Genomic DNA, 15,957 nt, shown 5'->3' with positions numbered 1-15,957 from the left:
CCCGCAGCCAAAAAGTTCAGCATACAAGGAGGCCTCATCGTGTGCTTCGCCGAAAAAAAACAATTCACTTTTATGGAAGTTAATTTTAAGACCTGAAAGCTTCTAAACAGCTGATAGGATCAACTTAAGATTTTTTGCCTTTTCAAGATCATGTTCCATGAATAGAATTGTGTCATCAGCGTATTGAAGGATAGAAAGTCCACCATCAACAAGATGTGGTACTACCCCCTCAATATGACCATCCACTTTTGCGCGCTCAATAATAATAGCAAGCATATCCGCTACTATGTTGAATAACATAGGAGATAATGGATCACCTTGCCGTAATCCCTTTTTCGTCTGAAAGTAATTGCCCACATCATCATTGACTTTAATGGCAACACTTCCACCGAAAATGAAATTATGAATTAAAGCACGCCACTCATCAGAAAAACCTTTCATCCTGAGTGTCTATTGAAGGAAAGACCATTTGACTTTGTCATAAGCCTTTTTAAAGTCAATTTTTAAAATAACAGCATTCAACTTTTTCCGGTGAAGCTCATGCACTGTTTCATGCAAAGTTACTACCCCATCCAGGATGTTTCTTCCTTGCATGAAGGCCGTCTGAGACAGTCGCACAACATGATCAACAACCGAGTTAAGTCTTAAAGTTGCGGTTTTTGTAAAGATCTTAAAGCTCACGTTAAGAAGGTAGATAGGACGTTATTGTTGAATCCGTTCTGCTTCCATAACCTTTGGCAATAAGATTATCTCACCGAAATTAAGACGAAACAGTTCAAGTTGATCTTCGTGCAATGCAGAAAACAAAGCTAAAAGGTCCGACTTGATTGTGTCCCAGAAATTTTGATAAAATTCTGCTGGAAAACCATCCGGCCCTGGTGCTTTATTATGCTCCATTAGGAAAACCGCCTTTCTCACCTCCTCCTCTGAATAAGGAGCCGTAAGAAAGGCATTTTCCTCCGCGGATACTTGGGGAATATCCTGAGTCCTGGATTCTTCCAAAGTGAAAGTTCCTTCTTCTGGTTCCCCAAAAAGATCCTTATAATAATTAGTAATGTAAGATTTAAGTTGCTCATGCCCAACAATCGTACCCTCATCCTGAACAAGAGAATGAATAAGTTTCTTCCTATGTCTGCCATTAGCGACAGAATGGAAGTATCTTGTGTTCGAGTCTCCTTCTAGGATAAATTGTACCTTTGATCGTTGATACCATTTCAGCTCCTCTTTTATCAACATGGAAGCCATCTACGCATTATATTGACTCTTAAGTTCAATTTCTTGCGTTGATAACAACCGTGTCTCAGCGAGAGCTTCCAGGTCATCAATCAGGGTTGACAAGCGCAACTTTTCAGACTTTAAAATCCCTGCTACATGCCTTGCCCAACCACCAAGGTGTTTTCGCAGTGCGCGAATTTTATTTTTCCACCTTTGTATGGGGCTAACGCCAGCAACAGGTCTCTCCCATACACGCTTAACCATATCCGAAAAACCATCACGATGTAACCAACCCAGTTCAAATTTGAATTGGCGTTTACTTTGTGTTCTAGGCGTTCCGGTCGTTAATAGTATGGGAGCATGATCCGACAAACCTACTATGCGAGGAAGAGCACGTACAGTGACCATAGGAAATTTTAATTCCCAATCAGGATCCATCAGTACGCGATCAAGTTTCTCATAAGTTGGCTCGGGAAGATTATTCGCCCAAGTGAACTGTCGACCAACCATTTCAACCTCTCTCAAATCCAGACTGTCAATGACAGCATTGAATAAGAAAGGCCAATGGCTATCGAAACGGCCCCTACTCTTCTCGTGAGAAAACATTAGCAAATTAAAATCCCCCCTATGATTATAGGATAGGGATTATCTTTCGCCAGGTTAACCAATTCACGTAGAAAGGCAGCCTTGAACTCATTTTGGGCGGCACCATACACCGCGACTAGACTCCATGTGAAATTATCGGCTTTATTACGGATGTGGAGTTTAATATGAAAATCTCCTTCCGAACAAGCCAACACTTCCATAGTAGAAATCTTGACGCCCAGTAAAATGCCACCCGAGCGGCCACGAGGAGGACGAGAGAACCATGAGAAGTCAACCCCACCAGAGATGCGGTTTAAAAAACTCCCAGAGAAATCTCATTTTCCGGTCTCGGTAATACCCACAAAATCTAAACAATGATCCGCTATACAATCCGTGATATGTAAATGTTTAGCCAAGTCTTTAAGACCTCTGCTATTAAAAAAACATACCATTCATTGTACAACCATTGTAGATTTTGTGGATTTAACCTTAGAAGAAAATATAGATTTTTTTGAAGCAGAGTTAGCTTTGGATTTCCGACTAGATGCTTTAAGATCATAAACAGAACTTAGCATCATCTCATCCAAATCTACATCCGCTACCTCTCCGACAAGATGAGTAAGAAGCTGACCATCTAGTGTGGCACTCAGCTCTTCCTCATCATGTGTAGAGGATTCCGACTTAGCTGAAACTTTAGGATTGACTCTTAATCTGTCAAATTCCATATGTCTCAAAGCTTTAGCCAAAATGGAAATATCATTTTTATTAGATCCTAAACTGACTCCTACACTAGCAAGTTTAGCCGATATCATATTATCCGAAAAAGGTAAAAAAGATTTAGAACTTGAGTTCATACCACATGGGTCGAGATGAGGAATCAAACCGCGAACTTGGTCATCTTGTTTGGCCCTTTCAATGATAATTGCTAACATATCAGCAATAATGTTGAATAAAATTGGAGAGAGAGGATCTCCCTAACGCAAGCCTTTTTTGTCTGAAAATAATGACATATGTCATCATTTACTCTAATTCCCACGCTCCCTTTCTCAATATAACGTTGGATCCATGCGCACCATTTCGGATCAAAACCTTTCATCCGCAACGCTTGTTGCAGGAAAGACCAATTTACCTTATCATAAGCCTTCTTAAAATCTATTTTGAGAAGAACTCCATCTAACTTTTTCCTATGAAGCTCATGAATGGACTCGTGGAGAATAACCACCCCCTCTATTATATAATGAACGGAAGACTGTGCCACTTGTTCGTGGCTTAGTTAGTGGCCTATGTGGTGTGAGTACATGGTTTAGTGGGCGCGTGTGTGAGTCTATATATATTTCTTGTAATCAGTATGTTTACTTTGACAAGAAGAATAGATAGAAAAGAAAACGTCAGGCTGATGTGAGACAGTCCGGCTCCAAACTCCAGCCTCTCCCTTGTTCTTGTGACTTGAGAGGTAGAAGAATAATAGGAGTTGAATCGGAGGCAGTGCGACCAACTCTCAGTCTTAGTCGCAGTGATGTTCCTCAAAGCGAAGGCAAGGCAGATAGCACCTTGAAGAGCACATATCGGCCTTCAGTTTAGTTCGCCGCGAACACGATAGTGGTCTTGGTTGGATGTCACGCGCGGGGCACTTAGGGCTTCAATATCAGCATCACGACCCATAACACTTCACCCACTACGGGAGAATTGCCGTACGCCGACGGCCAGGCGATGTGCCGACGGCCAAATGTCGGGGCCGTCGGCACAGTAGCCTCCGGAGCGCGGTGACGAGGATGACCGTCGGCGTTAAATTGGCCGTCGGTACAGGCTGGAGGTGCCGACGGTCACCGTCGGCACAACTCTAGCCGTCGGCACAGGACCAGTCTGGCCGTCGGCACAACTTTTTTTTCTTTTTTTTTCCACTACAGAACTGTGCCGACGGTTAAACCGTCGGCATAGCTTTTTCCTATTTCTCAACGGCAGTCTTCAAAAAAGCATAACTAAATCATTCTAACTGAGAAAAATAAGTATAATATATCAAATTTTGCAGAAAAACAAGATCTATCATAGAAAAATATCAAAAATGGAATATTTCAAATACCTAAATAAATTTTCTTAGAAATGAGCTATAATGTTCGAGGTTTCATGGCTTTCACACACGCCAAAAATGAAAAAATGGTCGCTCGTGAGTCGGATTAGAAATCCGCGTCCAGGGTATTGCTTACCATCCTAGGGCCCACACACGTGCCAAATATGATCTCGTTTCGGAAAATTATGCCATGTCGAGGCTGTTTCCCACTCATTTCCCCTGAAATCCATAGAACTCCGGACGTGATAGCTCTTTTCGTGAAGGGTTTTCCAAAATAATTGCCACATCCCAGTTTTGACAAACGGAATAGTTACTATGACATATAAAATGACGCCACGGGGCTCCGTGAGATTTTTTGACTTCGTTCAAATTGCCATCTGGCCAAAACAGCCCCCCCGGAAATGCGGTATCGCCGTACCGGGCGTGCGGGTGCACCCATTCGCGAAAAAACTAAATGGACAAAAATTAGCACATATAATGATGCGTCGTAGAACTAAAAACATTTTTTCCGGAATTTCTGGAGCGACGGATAGTTGAGCCCTAGTTCAAATCCGGTCAGTTTCCAGCGGAATCCGCGGGACACCGCCGGAAGCTGCATGAGTTCTCAAATAGCTAACGCGTGTATATGCCATGTGATAGGTGGTGCGTAGGTGGTCTACTATCACCGCACGGAGGTTTCACGTCATACTAAAATGCGCCCCATGTAGCTGCTTCACAAATAAAAACCGTTTGGGCACGCTAAAAATGAAAAGATGGTCGCCCGTGGGTCGGATTAGAAATCCACACCCGGGGTCTCGCTTTCCATCCTAGGGCCCACACACGTGCCAAATATGACCTTGTTTCGGGAAACTATGCCATGCCGAGGCCGTTTCGCACCCCATTTCCCCTGAAATCCATAGAACTCCGGATGTGATAGCTCTTTTCGTGTAGGGTTTTCCAAAATAATTGCCACATCCTAGTTTTGACAAACGAAATAGTTACCATGACATATGAAATGACGCCACGCGGCTCCGTGGGATTTTCAAATTGCCATCTGGCCAAAACAGGGACCGCGGGACATGCGGTATCGCCGTACCGGCGTGCGGGTGCACCCATTCGCGAACAAACTAAACGGATAAAAATTAGCACATATAATGATGCATCGTAGAACTAAAAACATTTTTTCCGGAATTTCGGAGTGACGGATAGTTGAGCCCTAGTTCAAATCCGGTCGGCTTCCAGCGGAATCCGCGGGACACCGCCGAAGCCGCATGAGTTCTCAAATAGCTAACGCGTGTATATGCCATGTGATAGGTGGTGCGTAGGTGGTCTACTATCATCGCACGGAGGTTTCACGTCATACTAAAATGCGCCCCATGTAGCTGCTTCACAAATAAAAACCGTTTGGGCACGCTAAAAATGAAAATATGGTCGCCCGTGGGTCGGATTAAAAATCCGCATCCGGGGTCTTACTTCCCATCCTAGGACCCACACACGTGCCAAATATGACCTCATTTCGGCAAACTATGCCATGCCGAGGCCGTTTCCCACCTCATTTTCGATAAAGTCAACCAGATTTAAACTAGAGGTACTTGATCTATTGCTCCTGATTTTTGGGTAAATTAAATTGTAGGTTCAAAATATGATATGGATGTCATATTTGTATTCCTCTTATTTTTCTGATCAATTTAGATATATTATTTGCCAAATTCGTATTTACTGATATTAATTATTCCATATTAAATAAAAAGACAAAAATTAAATCATTTAATTGTTTTTCAAATTCTATATTATTATTATTTATATATATTCATTGTTGTTTACTTAAGTAATTATTTAGAATTCAAAAATATAGAGATGTGGCAGCACGGTCAAAGGGTTAATATGATTGATATGGTAGTATTAATAACAAGGGCGTCATTTCTTTCATGGAAGCTCATCCGAAGAGAACCAAGAAGTTAAGCGTGCTGGGGCAGAAGTAGTGTGAGGATGGGTGACCAACTGGGAAGTTTGAATACAAGTGCAATTTGACCTAAGATTAGATGTACTAAGTGTAAGTGTGATTGTGAAAGATTAACAAGTAAAAAAGAATAAGAAGAAAATTGAAAAAAAATATTTTTTCAAAAAAATATTTTTAATCTTTTTTTAAAAAAAAATTGAAAATTTTGAAATACTATGCCGACGGTTATACCGTCGGCACAACAATCTGTGCCGACGGCCAGTCTGTGCCGACGGTGATCGGGCAGTCCCCGACCGGAACTATGCCGACGAAGCTACGCCGACGGTCACCGTCGGCACAGCCTGTGCCGACGGCCTTCTTTGCTATGCCGACGGCTGGCGGCCGTCGGCATACTGGAGCTCTCCCGTAGTGACCTGAATGATCGTAGATGTCCTCGCAAAAAAAAAAAAAAAAAAAAAGAATGATCGTAGATGTCATCCGCAAGAACCTACGAGCTGTAAAGTTCAACAGCCATGGAAGAGGCAATGTAGGCCATCGTTTGCTTGTGGCTCATGGTGCGGGTTAGGCTCTCCACACGCACGCTCAGGAGCATGACAAGGCGTGTGTGGGTGCGTTGTCCTTTTTGAAGACCCCGTCTATTGGCCCGACTATGAGCTGATAAAGAGCACATAATACAAAGATGTCTACTGATCAAAAAGAAAAACCTTCGCCTCTATATCAGTTCCCTCCAACATCACAGTGTATTTTTCTTCCATTAATTTCATCTCTACTTGTATTAGCATGGTAGCTAACTTTCTACCATCAATAGCTTTGTGCCTTTGCTGATCTTCTTATGTATGCTAAATTGTTAGACAAGTTTGGCTTGACATGGCTCTAACTTACATACCGACTCATTCATGGCTTCATGCATTCTCCATGCAGTTGTTTCACCTCTTTTCCCTTGTTGATACACATGCCCAACTAACACTCACGATAGGCATTAAGTTCAGAGATGCACCCGGCCAATACAAATATTATTTTTCTTCGTCTCTTCGGTTGGCATGGATTAAAACAAAAGCATGACTTCACTCTTGCTGCATGCATGACTCCTCACAATATTAAGCACGCTCCAAAACAGTAATGACCAACTCCGACACAATTGTGTGATGAGCTCCTACTACATTCTTGACTATAAATAAGCAACTCCAAATAAGAGTGAAACAAAACTAGCCAATCTCTCCCTACAAAAAGAAAAATAGTTAGACAAGCTAAGCGATGGTACCTCCGGCCTCTGTGTTCTGATAATCATGTTTGAGATGTGGGAGGAAACTGAAAACATCGCATCAAAAACGAAGCTGACTCGCCTAATCACGGTTGCCTATAGTGTTAATGTTGATGACCGGTGTTGAAAACAAGCCTGCCCCACACAACCACTCCTAGATTAGTCCTGCACATCGTTTACTTCCGGAAACAAAATCTTAAACCTAACTTACGGGGCAGACCAAAGAGCATGTGTTCTTAGTAGATTTTATATCGGGCAGAAGTCCACTTTCCGAGGGTATCTTGCGGAGGTTGAGGATCTGCAAGAAGAAGACCTGGATGACCCCAAACACAAGTGGAAGCATTTGATTTGTACATGACGCCTCAATATAGTGGAAAGAGTGTGTCCCTGTAAATTAGCTCGAACTTCACCCCAAGATTCTTACTTGCTGATGTTACTAAAAAATTAATTACATAAAATTCATAAGGGGCCCTATTAAAGAACCGGTGCCTTTTCAACTTTCCCTATTTGGCTAGCTAGCTCTTTGAATCGAGAGATAAAAGTTTCTTTGTTACCGTTCAAACACGTTCGATTATCATTGATTTTAGCAAAGATGAATATATGCTGTTTTAGAAAACATAGTACTCCCTTGATTCACTTTTATAAGTCGCGAAACGTTTTCCTCGTCTGGGGCGGGCGATCTCTCCTAGAGTTCACCTCACCGCCCCGCCCTTGGGTGTCAAGTGGGACCCCACCTAAGTCTTATTTATTGTACATTAAGTTTTTTCTAGTGTAAATTTTACCACAAAAATTTAAACTAAAAAAGGCAAAATACACTGAAATTGAGGGATCAGACCACCTTAACACCCAGGAGATCGCTGGGGGAAAACATGAATGGAGCAGCTGCGCTCCACGCACACCTTATTTTTTTGTATTTTTCTTTTTTGTATCTCTCAAATTATATAATATTTCAATTAGATTTTTTGCAAGTCGCTCAAAAATAACTAATATAATGGAGGAAAGATAGTTAGGAATTTTTATGTGCAAATTTAAATTTTAAATTATTAAAAATTCAAAATACATTCTTGAATATATATATATATATAGATAATGACATAAAAATATAAAATATGTTTCCCACATTCCAATTGTTATGTTTAAGTGATCTGCAAATTTTCGAATTCAAACAATGTGTGGTGTGGAAGATACAAAAATAAGAAATTGTTTGAGAGGCGAATAAAAGGAACTTGCACGGATCTTGATACAGTATAGACGGTCTGGATATGGATGCTCACCAAGCACCTGCTTTGAAAGTCCACTCTTGGTCGTGGACCCCAAACAACAACAACACGCCAGCCCTCACCCAGTAGGAGCAGAGCCCTAGCCAGGGGAGAAGGCCAGAGCCGCTGGCACTTGCTCCCCAATTTGGGGAGAGGGCACACATCGGCGAGCCCGACATAGATCCCAAAACACAAAGCGTCAGATTTCGTTCGAATTTATACAAAATTTGAAAAATAAATCTAAATCTAGAAAAAATAGACTAAATCTAGCGGTGGTCGAAGGCGCCGAAGTCGAGGGCGTTGTCGGCGCCATCGCCATCATCGTCATCCGAGCCGAACTTGAAATCCGATGAAGAAGCCTCCTCCTCCTTCTTCACTGATGGTGCCGCTGCCGGTGCCGTAGTAGTACCAGGGCCATTGAGGTCGACGACGATGTTGTTGTCGATCGCCAACCACCACTCCGCCTGCCTACCTCTCGCCGCCGGCACGTCCTCGTGGAACGAACGTCGCAACAGCAGATGTTGCCCCTGCTCATCCTCTAGGTCATCGGCGCCGCAGGCATCCCCCTGCATCTCCAGCTCCACCTCCCACCACTTCTTCTCCGGCGGCGGCTGGGATGGGAGGATCGGCACCCCACGGTGCCCGAGGATCGGCGTTTGCTCCTTCTTCACCACCGTCTACTTCTTGGGGCGGAGGGGCACCGGTGCCGACGAAGACGACCTTGTCCCATCCCGGATGACGATCCCTCCTCTATGGTAGGGCATCGATCGCTGCCGGCCGCTGGACCTTGAGCCGGAGCGCGACGAGTTTGAAAGAACACCAGGAGGGGTGGAAGGGCCACCGGGTAGCACACCGACTGTCGAGGAGGATTGCGGCAACAACGCCTGCTCACCGGCCGACGCGGTTGTACCGGTCAGCGTCGGGGCTTGCGAACCTGGCGATCCACGCCTCGCACTCTCTCTGGAACACGTCCACCCAGTCGCGGTTGTCCGCGACCACCTCGGTTGTGCACGCTGATGTGACGTCATCTGTGCCCGGCGCTCGTCGATGAGCGGGCGGAGCTCCGCCCCCACCTGCAAGTCGGATTTCGACAAATGCCACCCGTGCGGGATGCGGTACTCCGGAGGCATGAGCAGGTGAACTTGGTGAAACACCTCCGCCTCGTCGAGGCTCAGGTTGTGTGGCCTATCTTCACTGACGCCGGTGCCGCTACTGCCGGCCTCGTGATTGTGCGCCATGGCGACGGAGGCTAAGATTGCTGCGGCGGCTAGGGCTTGATGGAGGAGGGGAATGGTGGAATGGGCGGAGAGAGGGTGCTAGGGACGGACGGTTTATAGCGGGCGGCGGGTCGCATTCATTGGGAACCATCGCATGGCCGTCTTGTCCTCGCCTTGGGAACCGTTGCGTTCAATGAAGACGATGGCTGACCTTTTCCAAGCGGGCAGTTGATCCGGTACACGCTACTCTCGCTGCTAAGACGGCCACACACGCCTAATCCTACGTGGTGCGAGGTGCCGGCGTGCCCGTTGGACACTCCACGTGAAAGGGCCGGCACGGGGTTGCCATCAATTATATTGAGTTTCAAAAAATGACCTACAGTTTCCAAAAAAAAACCTACTACTTATTAAGCGTACCGATGTGGCTCCAAAACACTGCCTCCGAGATCAGCATTGGTTAGTTATGGGAAAATGCTTGTGATCGGTCGACCGATCACGTCGCGGGATCGGTTGCTCCGGCTCTCACTTGCGCGCTCTTTATTTCGTGGTCCCCTCTGTTTCCACGCGGTAGCTAGCTAGTGTAGCTTCTCACGTGGGATTGTCGGTTCGATCACAGCTGCTGCTTTCTTTTGTGCTAATCGTGTACTCCAGTCCTAGTACTAGTAGCTAGTGTGCTGGTAGTACTAGACTACGAGCTGCAAAAAAAATATGGTGACAGGGTATGACTCAAATAATATTGTGACACTGGCTAGCTATCGACCTATTTTTGGCGGTGTTACAAAAATGTGACTATTTGGAATTTTAGTTGCAAAAGTTTAATTAGTTTTTTGATATTATATACGTATATTACTTTTGATATACCGCAAACCAATGGAAATGTGCCCAAGGTCGCCGGCTCTATTGCCGTCGGCAATCTAGCAAGTTCTATTCATGGTAGCCGTGCCGAATCGGGGAGTATAGGGTTGCCATGGACATCATTTTTTTGCCACGAAAACTTTTTTGAAAACAACTTATGAATCTTTGTTTAAATAGATATCCCAAAAGAACTTTGTCTAATGTTGTATTAGTTAATTGAGTTATTATGATAGTTATGAAATATTTGTTGTAAATCACTATGTGATTTGTTGTGAATTGTTTTTGCAAGAGAAATTATTAATGATTTTTACCATTATTATAAAAATTTACTTTTTTTGTTGGTTTCTTTGTTAATGATTGTTCTAAATACATTGGCGATCTTATTTTTGTTGTAATATGTCGTGTTTTCTACTAAAATTGTTGGCGATTTTTGTTGCAAATCAATCTTCACAAAATATGGTGTGTAACCAATTTATTATTGCTGCATTCAAAAACATGTGCATTTTGTTGTATTAGTTTGTGAATTTTGTAGAAATAGTGGACAAAATTTGTTGTAAATGAATTTGCAGCAAGAAAATGTGGTTCGTGACGACCATTTTACCCTGTTGTAAACACACTTTTTTTTTGTTGTAATCGTCTTTGAGTTTTATTGGAATTGTGGGTAGTTTTTGTAGTAAATGAATTTAGTGGAAAAAAATTGTTGTTAAACCACCTTTTGTAACATTACGGTGATTTGTTGTAAATAGTTTATTTTTTTGTATGCCGAGGTGAGAGATTTTGTTGTAATAGACATTTTTATTCAATATTCTTTTTTTTAAGCCATCAGTGCGTCCCCTATGACCTGAGATCAGCTAGCTCAAGCTAGCATGCACGCCCAAGAAAGTCAAACAGCGAGTCTAGCTGGGCTTCAGACATCTACATGCATGCAAGGCAGTAGCGCAGAAGTAGGCATAGAGTGGGTTCCACATACGCAGTGAGGATCTGATGCATGCAAAGAAACAGGACGCGGTGTGAATGAATTTACTGCGAGCTGACAGCGACGTTTCCTGCCAACGATGCTACAGTGAATATCCAACCAACCGTTACGTCACATCCAACAATTCGGAGAGCAACCGATTTTTGACCCAAAATCCGCCGACCGACGCCTAGCGCAGCCCTTTTTAGGGCGCGCGTCGGTGGAGATAGCCTTCCACGTTGGATCAAACGAAACTCTGAATCTCAGCCGCCCCTGCTGCTCCCCGGACCCTCCTCCCAGGCCCACCGCCGCCGACGATGACGCCGGTCGCCGAAAGCCGATCTCCGGCCGTCGCCCACCACGCGGGTGACCGACATTGCTGTGGTTAGCAGTCCGCCGCCCAGTTCAGCCCCAGGCCCCAGCGGCAACAAGCATGTGCAGGATGGATCGGATACCACCCACCTGCAGCGAAGCATCAACCACAGCCGCGCTTCGATTTCGTGAGAATCGAAGGTCGAGAGGTACCACTGCAACAGCTTGTGTTTGATTCCTCTCGCAGTTTCTGATTTTGTTTTCTTAGGTCATAAGTTGCATGTCAGTCACTGCCTTTTCATTTTTCCAAACGGCGTGTGCAGTGTGCTATGGTTTGGGCCTCTTCATTTTCAGTCAATAGGTAGAGCATGAATTGGTGTGGATGTTTGATATGTTGATGACGTTTGTCGAATTTCATATAGGTTCATGGACATCGCTCCGTGCCGACATGGAATGCTCAGTCAGCCCATCGCCTCTACTAAATGTGAAGAGGAGATTTCAGTTTGATTGCTGAAGGATGAAAAAGGCATGGAAGCATCATTACTTTCAGAGAATATGGGGAGCGGTGACAAACTACTGAACAAGGTAATCATCAAATTATCGTATTGCACATAACTGTGTTCACCAACTTTTGGATATAAATTCGGAAGTAGCTGTTCAAACACAAGTCAAGTCCAATTGCGATTCATGTATATCTTCCAAATAAAATATTTCATACGATTATTGTTAATTTGTGGGTAATTTGTAGTGTTATTACATGGTGGTGACTCATGATTATCCGTACATGTCCAGAGCTAATGGACTGGTAATACCGAAATAGATTGCTTGCTATGCATAGATCTGCGACGCACATGTAGAACAATTCAACCCTTGAATGCTGACTGAATCATGGTACTGTGTGCTCCATGTTTTAGTTTAAGGCACGGGCTGATTTTCAGATGTGACGAAAGGCCTTGGTGGCATCTGCAGATTCTGCAACCTCCCTGTTAGCATGTTAACGACCTTCGTCATGGACGGCCTGTTTCTCGGGTTCCACTGGATGCACCATAGTGCCACAATAGCCAGCTGCTTCACCTTTTCTTTCTCTTCCTGAGTTGTGTCCAGAGTGAGTGCCAACTCCTGATCATTGATTACTTTCTCATAGATCCACTCTGGGAGGTAAACATCGTTCACGCTCCCAGTACTTGGGTCTGAATTCCTCCTACCATTGACCATTTCTAACACCAGCATGCCAAAACTGTACACGTCCGACTTGTAGGATATCCCCCCAAAGTTCCGAGAGTATAGCTCTGGTGCAATGTAGCCCATAGTGCCTCTTGCTGCAGTTAGGGTGACGATGCTTTGGTCCCGTGCACACAACTTTGCAAGCCCAAAGTCCGAGATCTTTGGGTTTAAGTTGTAGTCCAGCAAGATATTGTGTGGCTTGATGTCAAAGTGGAGGATTCGCTGGTTGCACCCTTGATGTAAGTACTCCATTCCTCGAGCGATGCCCAGAGCAATATCTAGCAGTTTATCCGGTACTAGAACATTCTGAAAAATATTTGGGTCATGAGAGAATATGTATTTCTCTAGCGACTCGTTAGGCACGAATTCATAAATAAGAGCCCTTCTCAATCCTTCGGAACAAAACCCTAGGAGGCGGACAATATTGGCATGGTGGATTAGTCCAATGGTGGCAACTTCATTGATGAATACTTCTCCCTCTCCTGTTGCGTTCTCTAGCATCTTGACAGCCACAGGCACTCTATTTGGCAGCTCACCTTTATATACACTTCCATATCCTCCCTGCCCTACTTTTTCCTTAAACCGTCTTGCTATCTTCTTAACTTCAGAGAATGTGTACCTCGTGGGTTTCGATGTGCCATATGTTTTGAGAAACATTTCGACCTTCAAATGTATCTCCTCATTATATCTTGTCCTGAGTGAAAGATAAAGCGCAGTGGCCACAGCCAACAAAACAACAAAAAATGCGGCCACGGAGGATGTAGCTGGAAATAAACAGACAATAGGTCATGAGCACTATGGGGATAAGAGGATGTCAAGATTCAGAGTAGCCAACAATAAGAAATTGGCATAATGGTTTTTATTTTTATTTTTTTCGTCTTTGAAGTTAAAACTGCTGTAGTTAGAAAAATTACCTGCGATGACTTTGATATGTGAACCTGCAAATACCAAAAATGAGAATGAGACTCCATTGATGGTTTAATGAACAAAAATGAATTACTTGTCTACCATTTTCAGCCATAAATTGCCCTAACGGAAATATGAAAGAGTATTCGACATGTGAGAAAAAATATGCAATGAAATTTATGGCTTTTTGGATGAGAAAAAGAATCATGTCACAGCTGACAAGCCATATATCATTTTTTTGTTTGACCTTTTTCTGTTCTGATATTGCTATGTTGCAGAGGAGGTGGTGCCTTGAAGATTATGCTTTCAATTATCTTTTGTTGGTTTTCTTGCTTTGACTGTAATGAGCTTCCTGAAAAAGTTGGCAAGGGTTGGTCCTTGGTTGAATCGGACAATCGGTGACCTGAATATGAGGCTTTATAGATAGAGAACTTAGCTTACAAGGGATTATGCAGCAAATAACCAACTATTCTATGTGTGTTGGATGTGGTATCGGTTGAAGGTCATGTTTTTTATGGTCTTTGATTTGTATCCTTTCGACCTGTAATGCGCCTCTTGGTTTATTATATTATCTACTGCAACAAGGTTTATTATATTTCACAAAAAAATATTTATAGACTTGTTTCTGTTTTCTTTCTTTTATTGGATTCCTTATGATTTAGGTTTGTTTTTGTAGTAAAATTGTATCCGTACATCTCTACCAAAGGAAGAGACTAAAAGGAGAGATAGAAGATGGTGGTGCTAATTTTCCGGGTAAACAAATTAACTGATACTACCTCCATCCCAAGGCTTAAGGCCTATATTTGTTTTAGAAAGTCAAACTATGTTAAGTTTGACTAAGTTTTTATAAAAAATCATTAACATGTCAAATACAAAATTGATATGATTAGATAGATAATGAAATATATTTTCATGTGCTATCTACAAAATATCATATTTATTGATAGATTATTCTAAAATTTTGGTCAAACTTTACTTGCTTTGACTTTTCCAAAAAAATATAAGCCTTAAGACTTGGGATGAAGGTAGTAACTCCAAATGATTAGTCAAGTGTTGTACAGTAAAACAGGATGATATGATCATATATGGCTCAAGGCAGTTTGAATGGATCGTACCGTGAGGGTCATGCATGCAGAACGCTGGTCCCTCTTGAAACCTGAATGCGCAGCGTCCCGTCCGTTCGCATTGTGCACAAGCGTGATCCCAATACACCGTCTTCTCAGCAAAGCTGAGGATATTTTGTGCACTTTCCTTAAAAGACTGTGAGTGCATCTCTAACATTGGGTCGTCAAACATATACATGGGTATACGGCGGCCGCCGCCGCCATCTGAGATCGGCATGACCTTGCAGTCCAACGGAAGAACAGACATGTGTTCATAACCATCCACCAAATACAAGAAGTGGGTTGTGTTGCTAAGGCAGGAGACTGGGCCTGCGATTCCATCAGCAACACCTGGTGTGAACTCTCTTGAACAGGATACTAGATATGTAGAACTGGTAAATTCTTCTAGCTGCTCATCTTTCGGATCATCAACTTGTGGAGATGATACACCTCTGGAAATAATGAGCTTCTGCCGGAGCAGCAGGCAGGGGTCTACAAGCGGGATAAGCTTCATGGAAGATCGTTTGTAATCTATGTCACTGACATTGTATTTGCCAAGAACTGGGTGAAACAGGATGGTGTCTTGACCAGAGCATGCGAACCTCCTGATTGATTGGCGGCCACATCCACATGATGATGATGATGTATTGCTGGATTCAAGACAGAAAGGATACCTGATCTCTGGGCCATGTTGGCTGCACTGGGACGGTGGGCAGTATTTGAAGAAATCTTGATCATCCCATGCCGTGGCCAAGTATATTCCATGGTTGATAAGAGGCAGCAGCAGGATGGCTGTGACAAGTACTTTGCACATCTTTCTTGACTACTCTAACGAAGATGTATATCAAGATCAGTCAAAAAAAGATGGGTAGCAAGAGGAAGAAGATGTGGCTAGTGCAACAAAAAAAAGCAATTACCTTTTAGTCTATGTAAGCAGTCAGAGTCGTGCTCTACTGATAGTTATTCCCGATGAGTATGGTTCAAATACGTGTTCTAGTGGTTTGAGTCTGATTGCAGACTTGACTCGGTCCAGTCCCCTGCAGTCTATTGGCAGCTGT

General features: G+C 43.4%; 1 protein-coding gene across 1 annotated transcript; it reads right to left on the bottom strand.

Annotated features, from left to right (window-relative positions):
- Nucleotides 1–12,252: 12,252 nt before the first annotated feature.
- On the bottom strand, nucleotides 12,253–15,713 carry LOC124708139 (rust resistance kinase Lr10-like). The gene is made up of 3 exons (XM_047239827.1): nucleotides 14,912–15,713; nucleotides 13,805–13,828; nucleotides 12,253–13,654 (listed from the first exon to the last, which is right to left on the bottom strand). The coding sequence occupies exons 1-3, from the start codon at nucleotides 15,711–15,713 to the stop codon at nucleotides 12,582–12,584; spliced, it is 1,899 nt and encodes a 632-aa protein (XP_047095783.1). The 3' UTR covers nucleotides 12,253–12,581.
- Nucleotides 15,714–15,957: the final 244 nt, after the last annotated feature.

This window comes from Lolium rigidum, chromosome 4 (genome assembly GCF_022539505.1).
Source record: "Lolium rigidum isolate FL_2022 chromosome 4, APGP_CSIRO_Lrig_0.1, whole genome shotgun sequence".
In the NCBI taxonomy this organism is placed as follows: Eukaryota; Viridiplantae; Streptophyta; class Magnoliopsida; order Poales; family Poaceae; genus Lolium; species Lolium rigidum.
This window is presented reverse-complemented; position numbering and strand designations above follow the sequence as displayed.

Coding starts and splice junctions, on each gene's coding strand:
- LOC124708139 (XM_047239827.1), bottom strand. CDS start 15,713: ATGTGCAAAGTACTTGTCACAGCCATCCTGCTGCTGCCTCTTATCAAC. Junction 13,829..14,911: donor CTGCATGCATGACCCTCACG/GTACGATCCATT, acceptor TGGTATTTGCAG/GTTCACATATCAAAGTCATC. Junction 13,655..13,804: donor ACATATCAAAGTCATCGCAG/GTAATTTTTCTA, acceptor GTTTATTTCCAG/CTACATCCTCCGTGGCCGCA.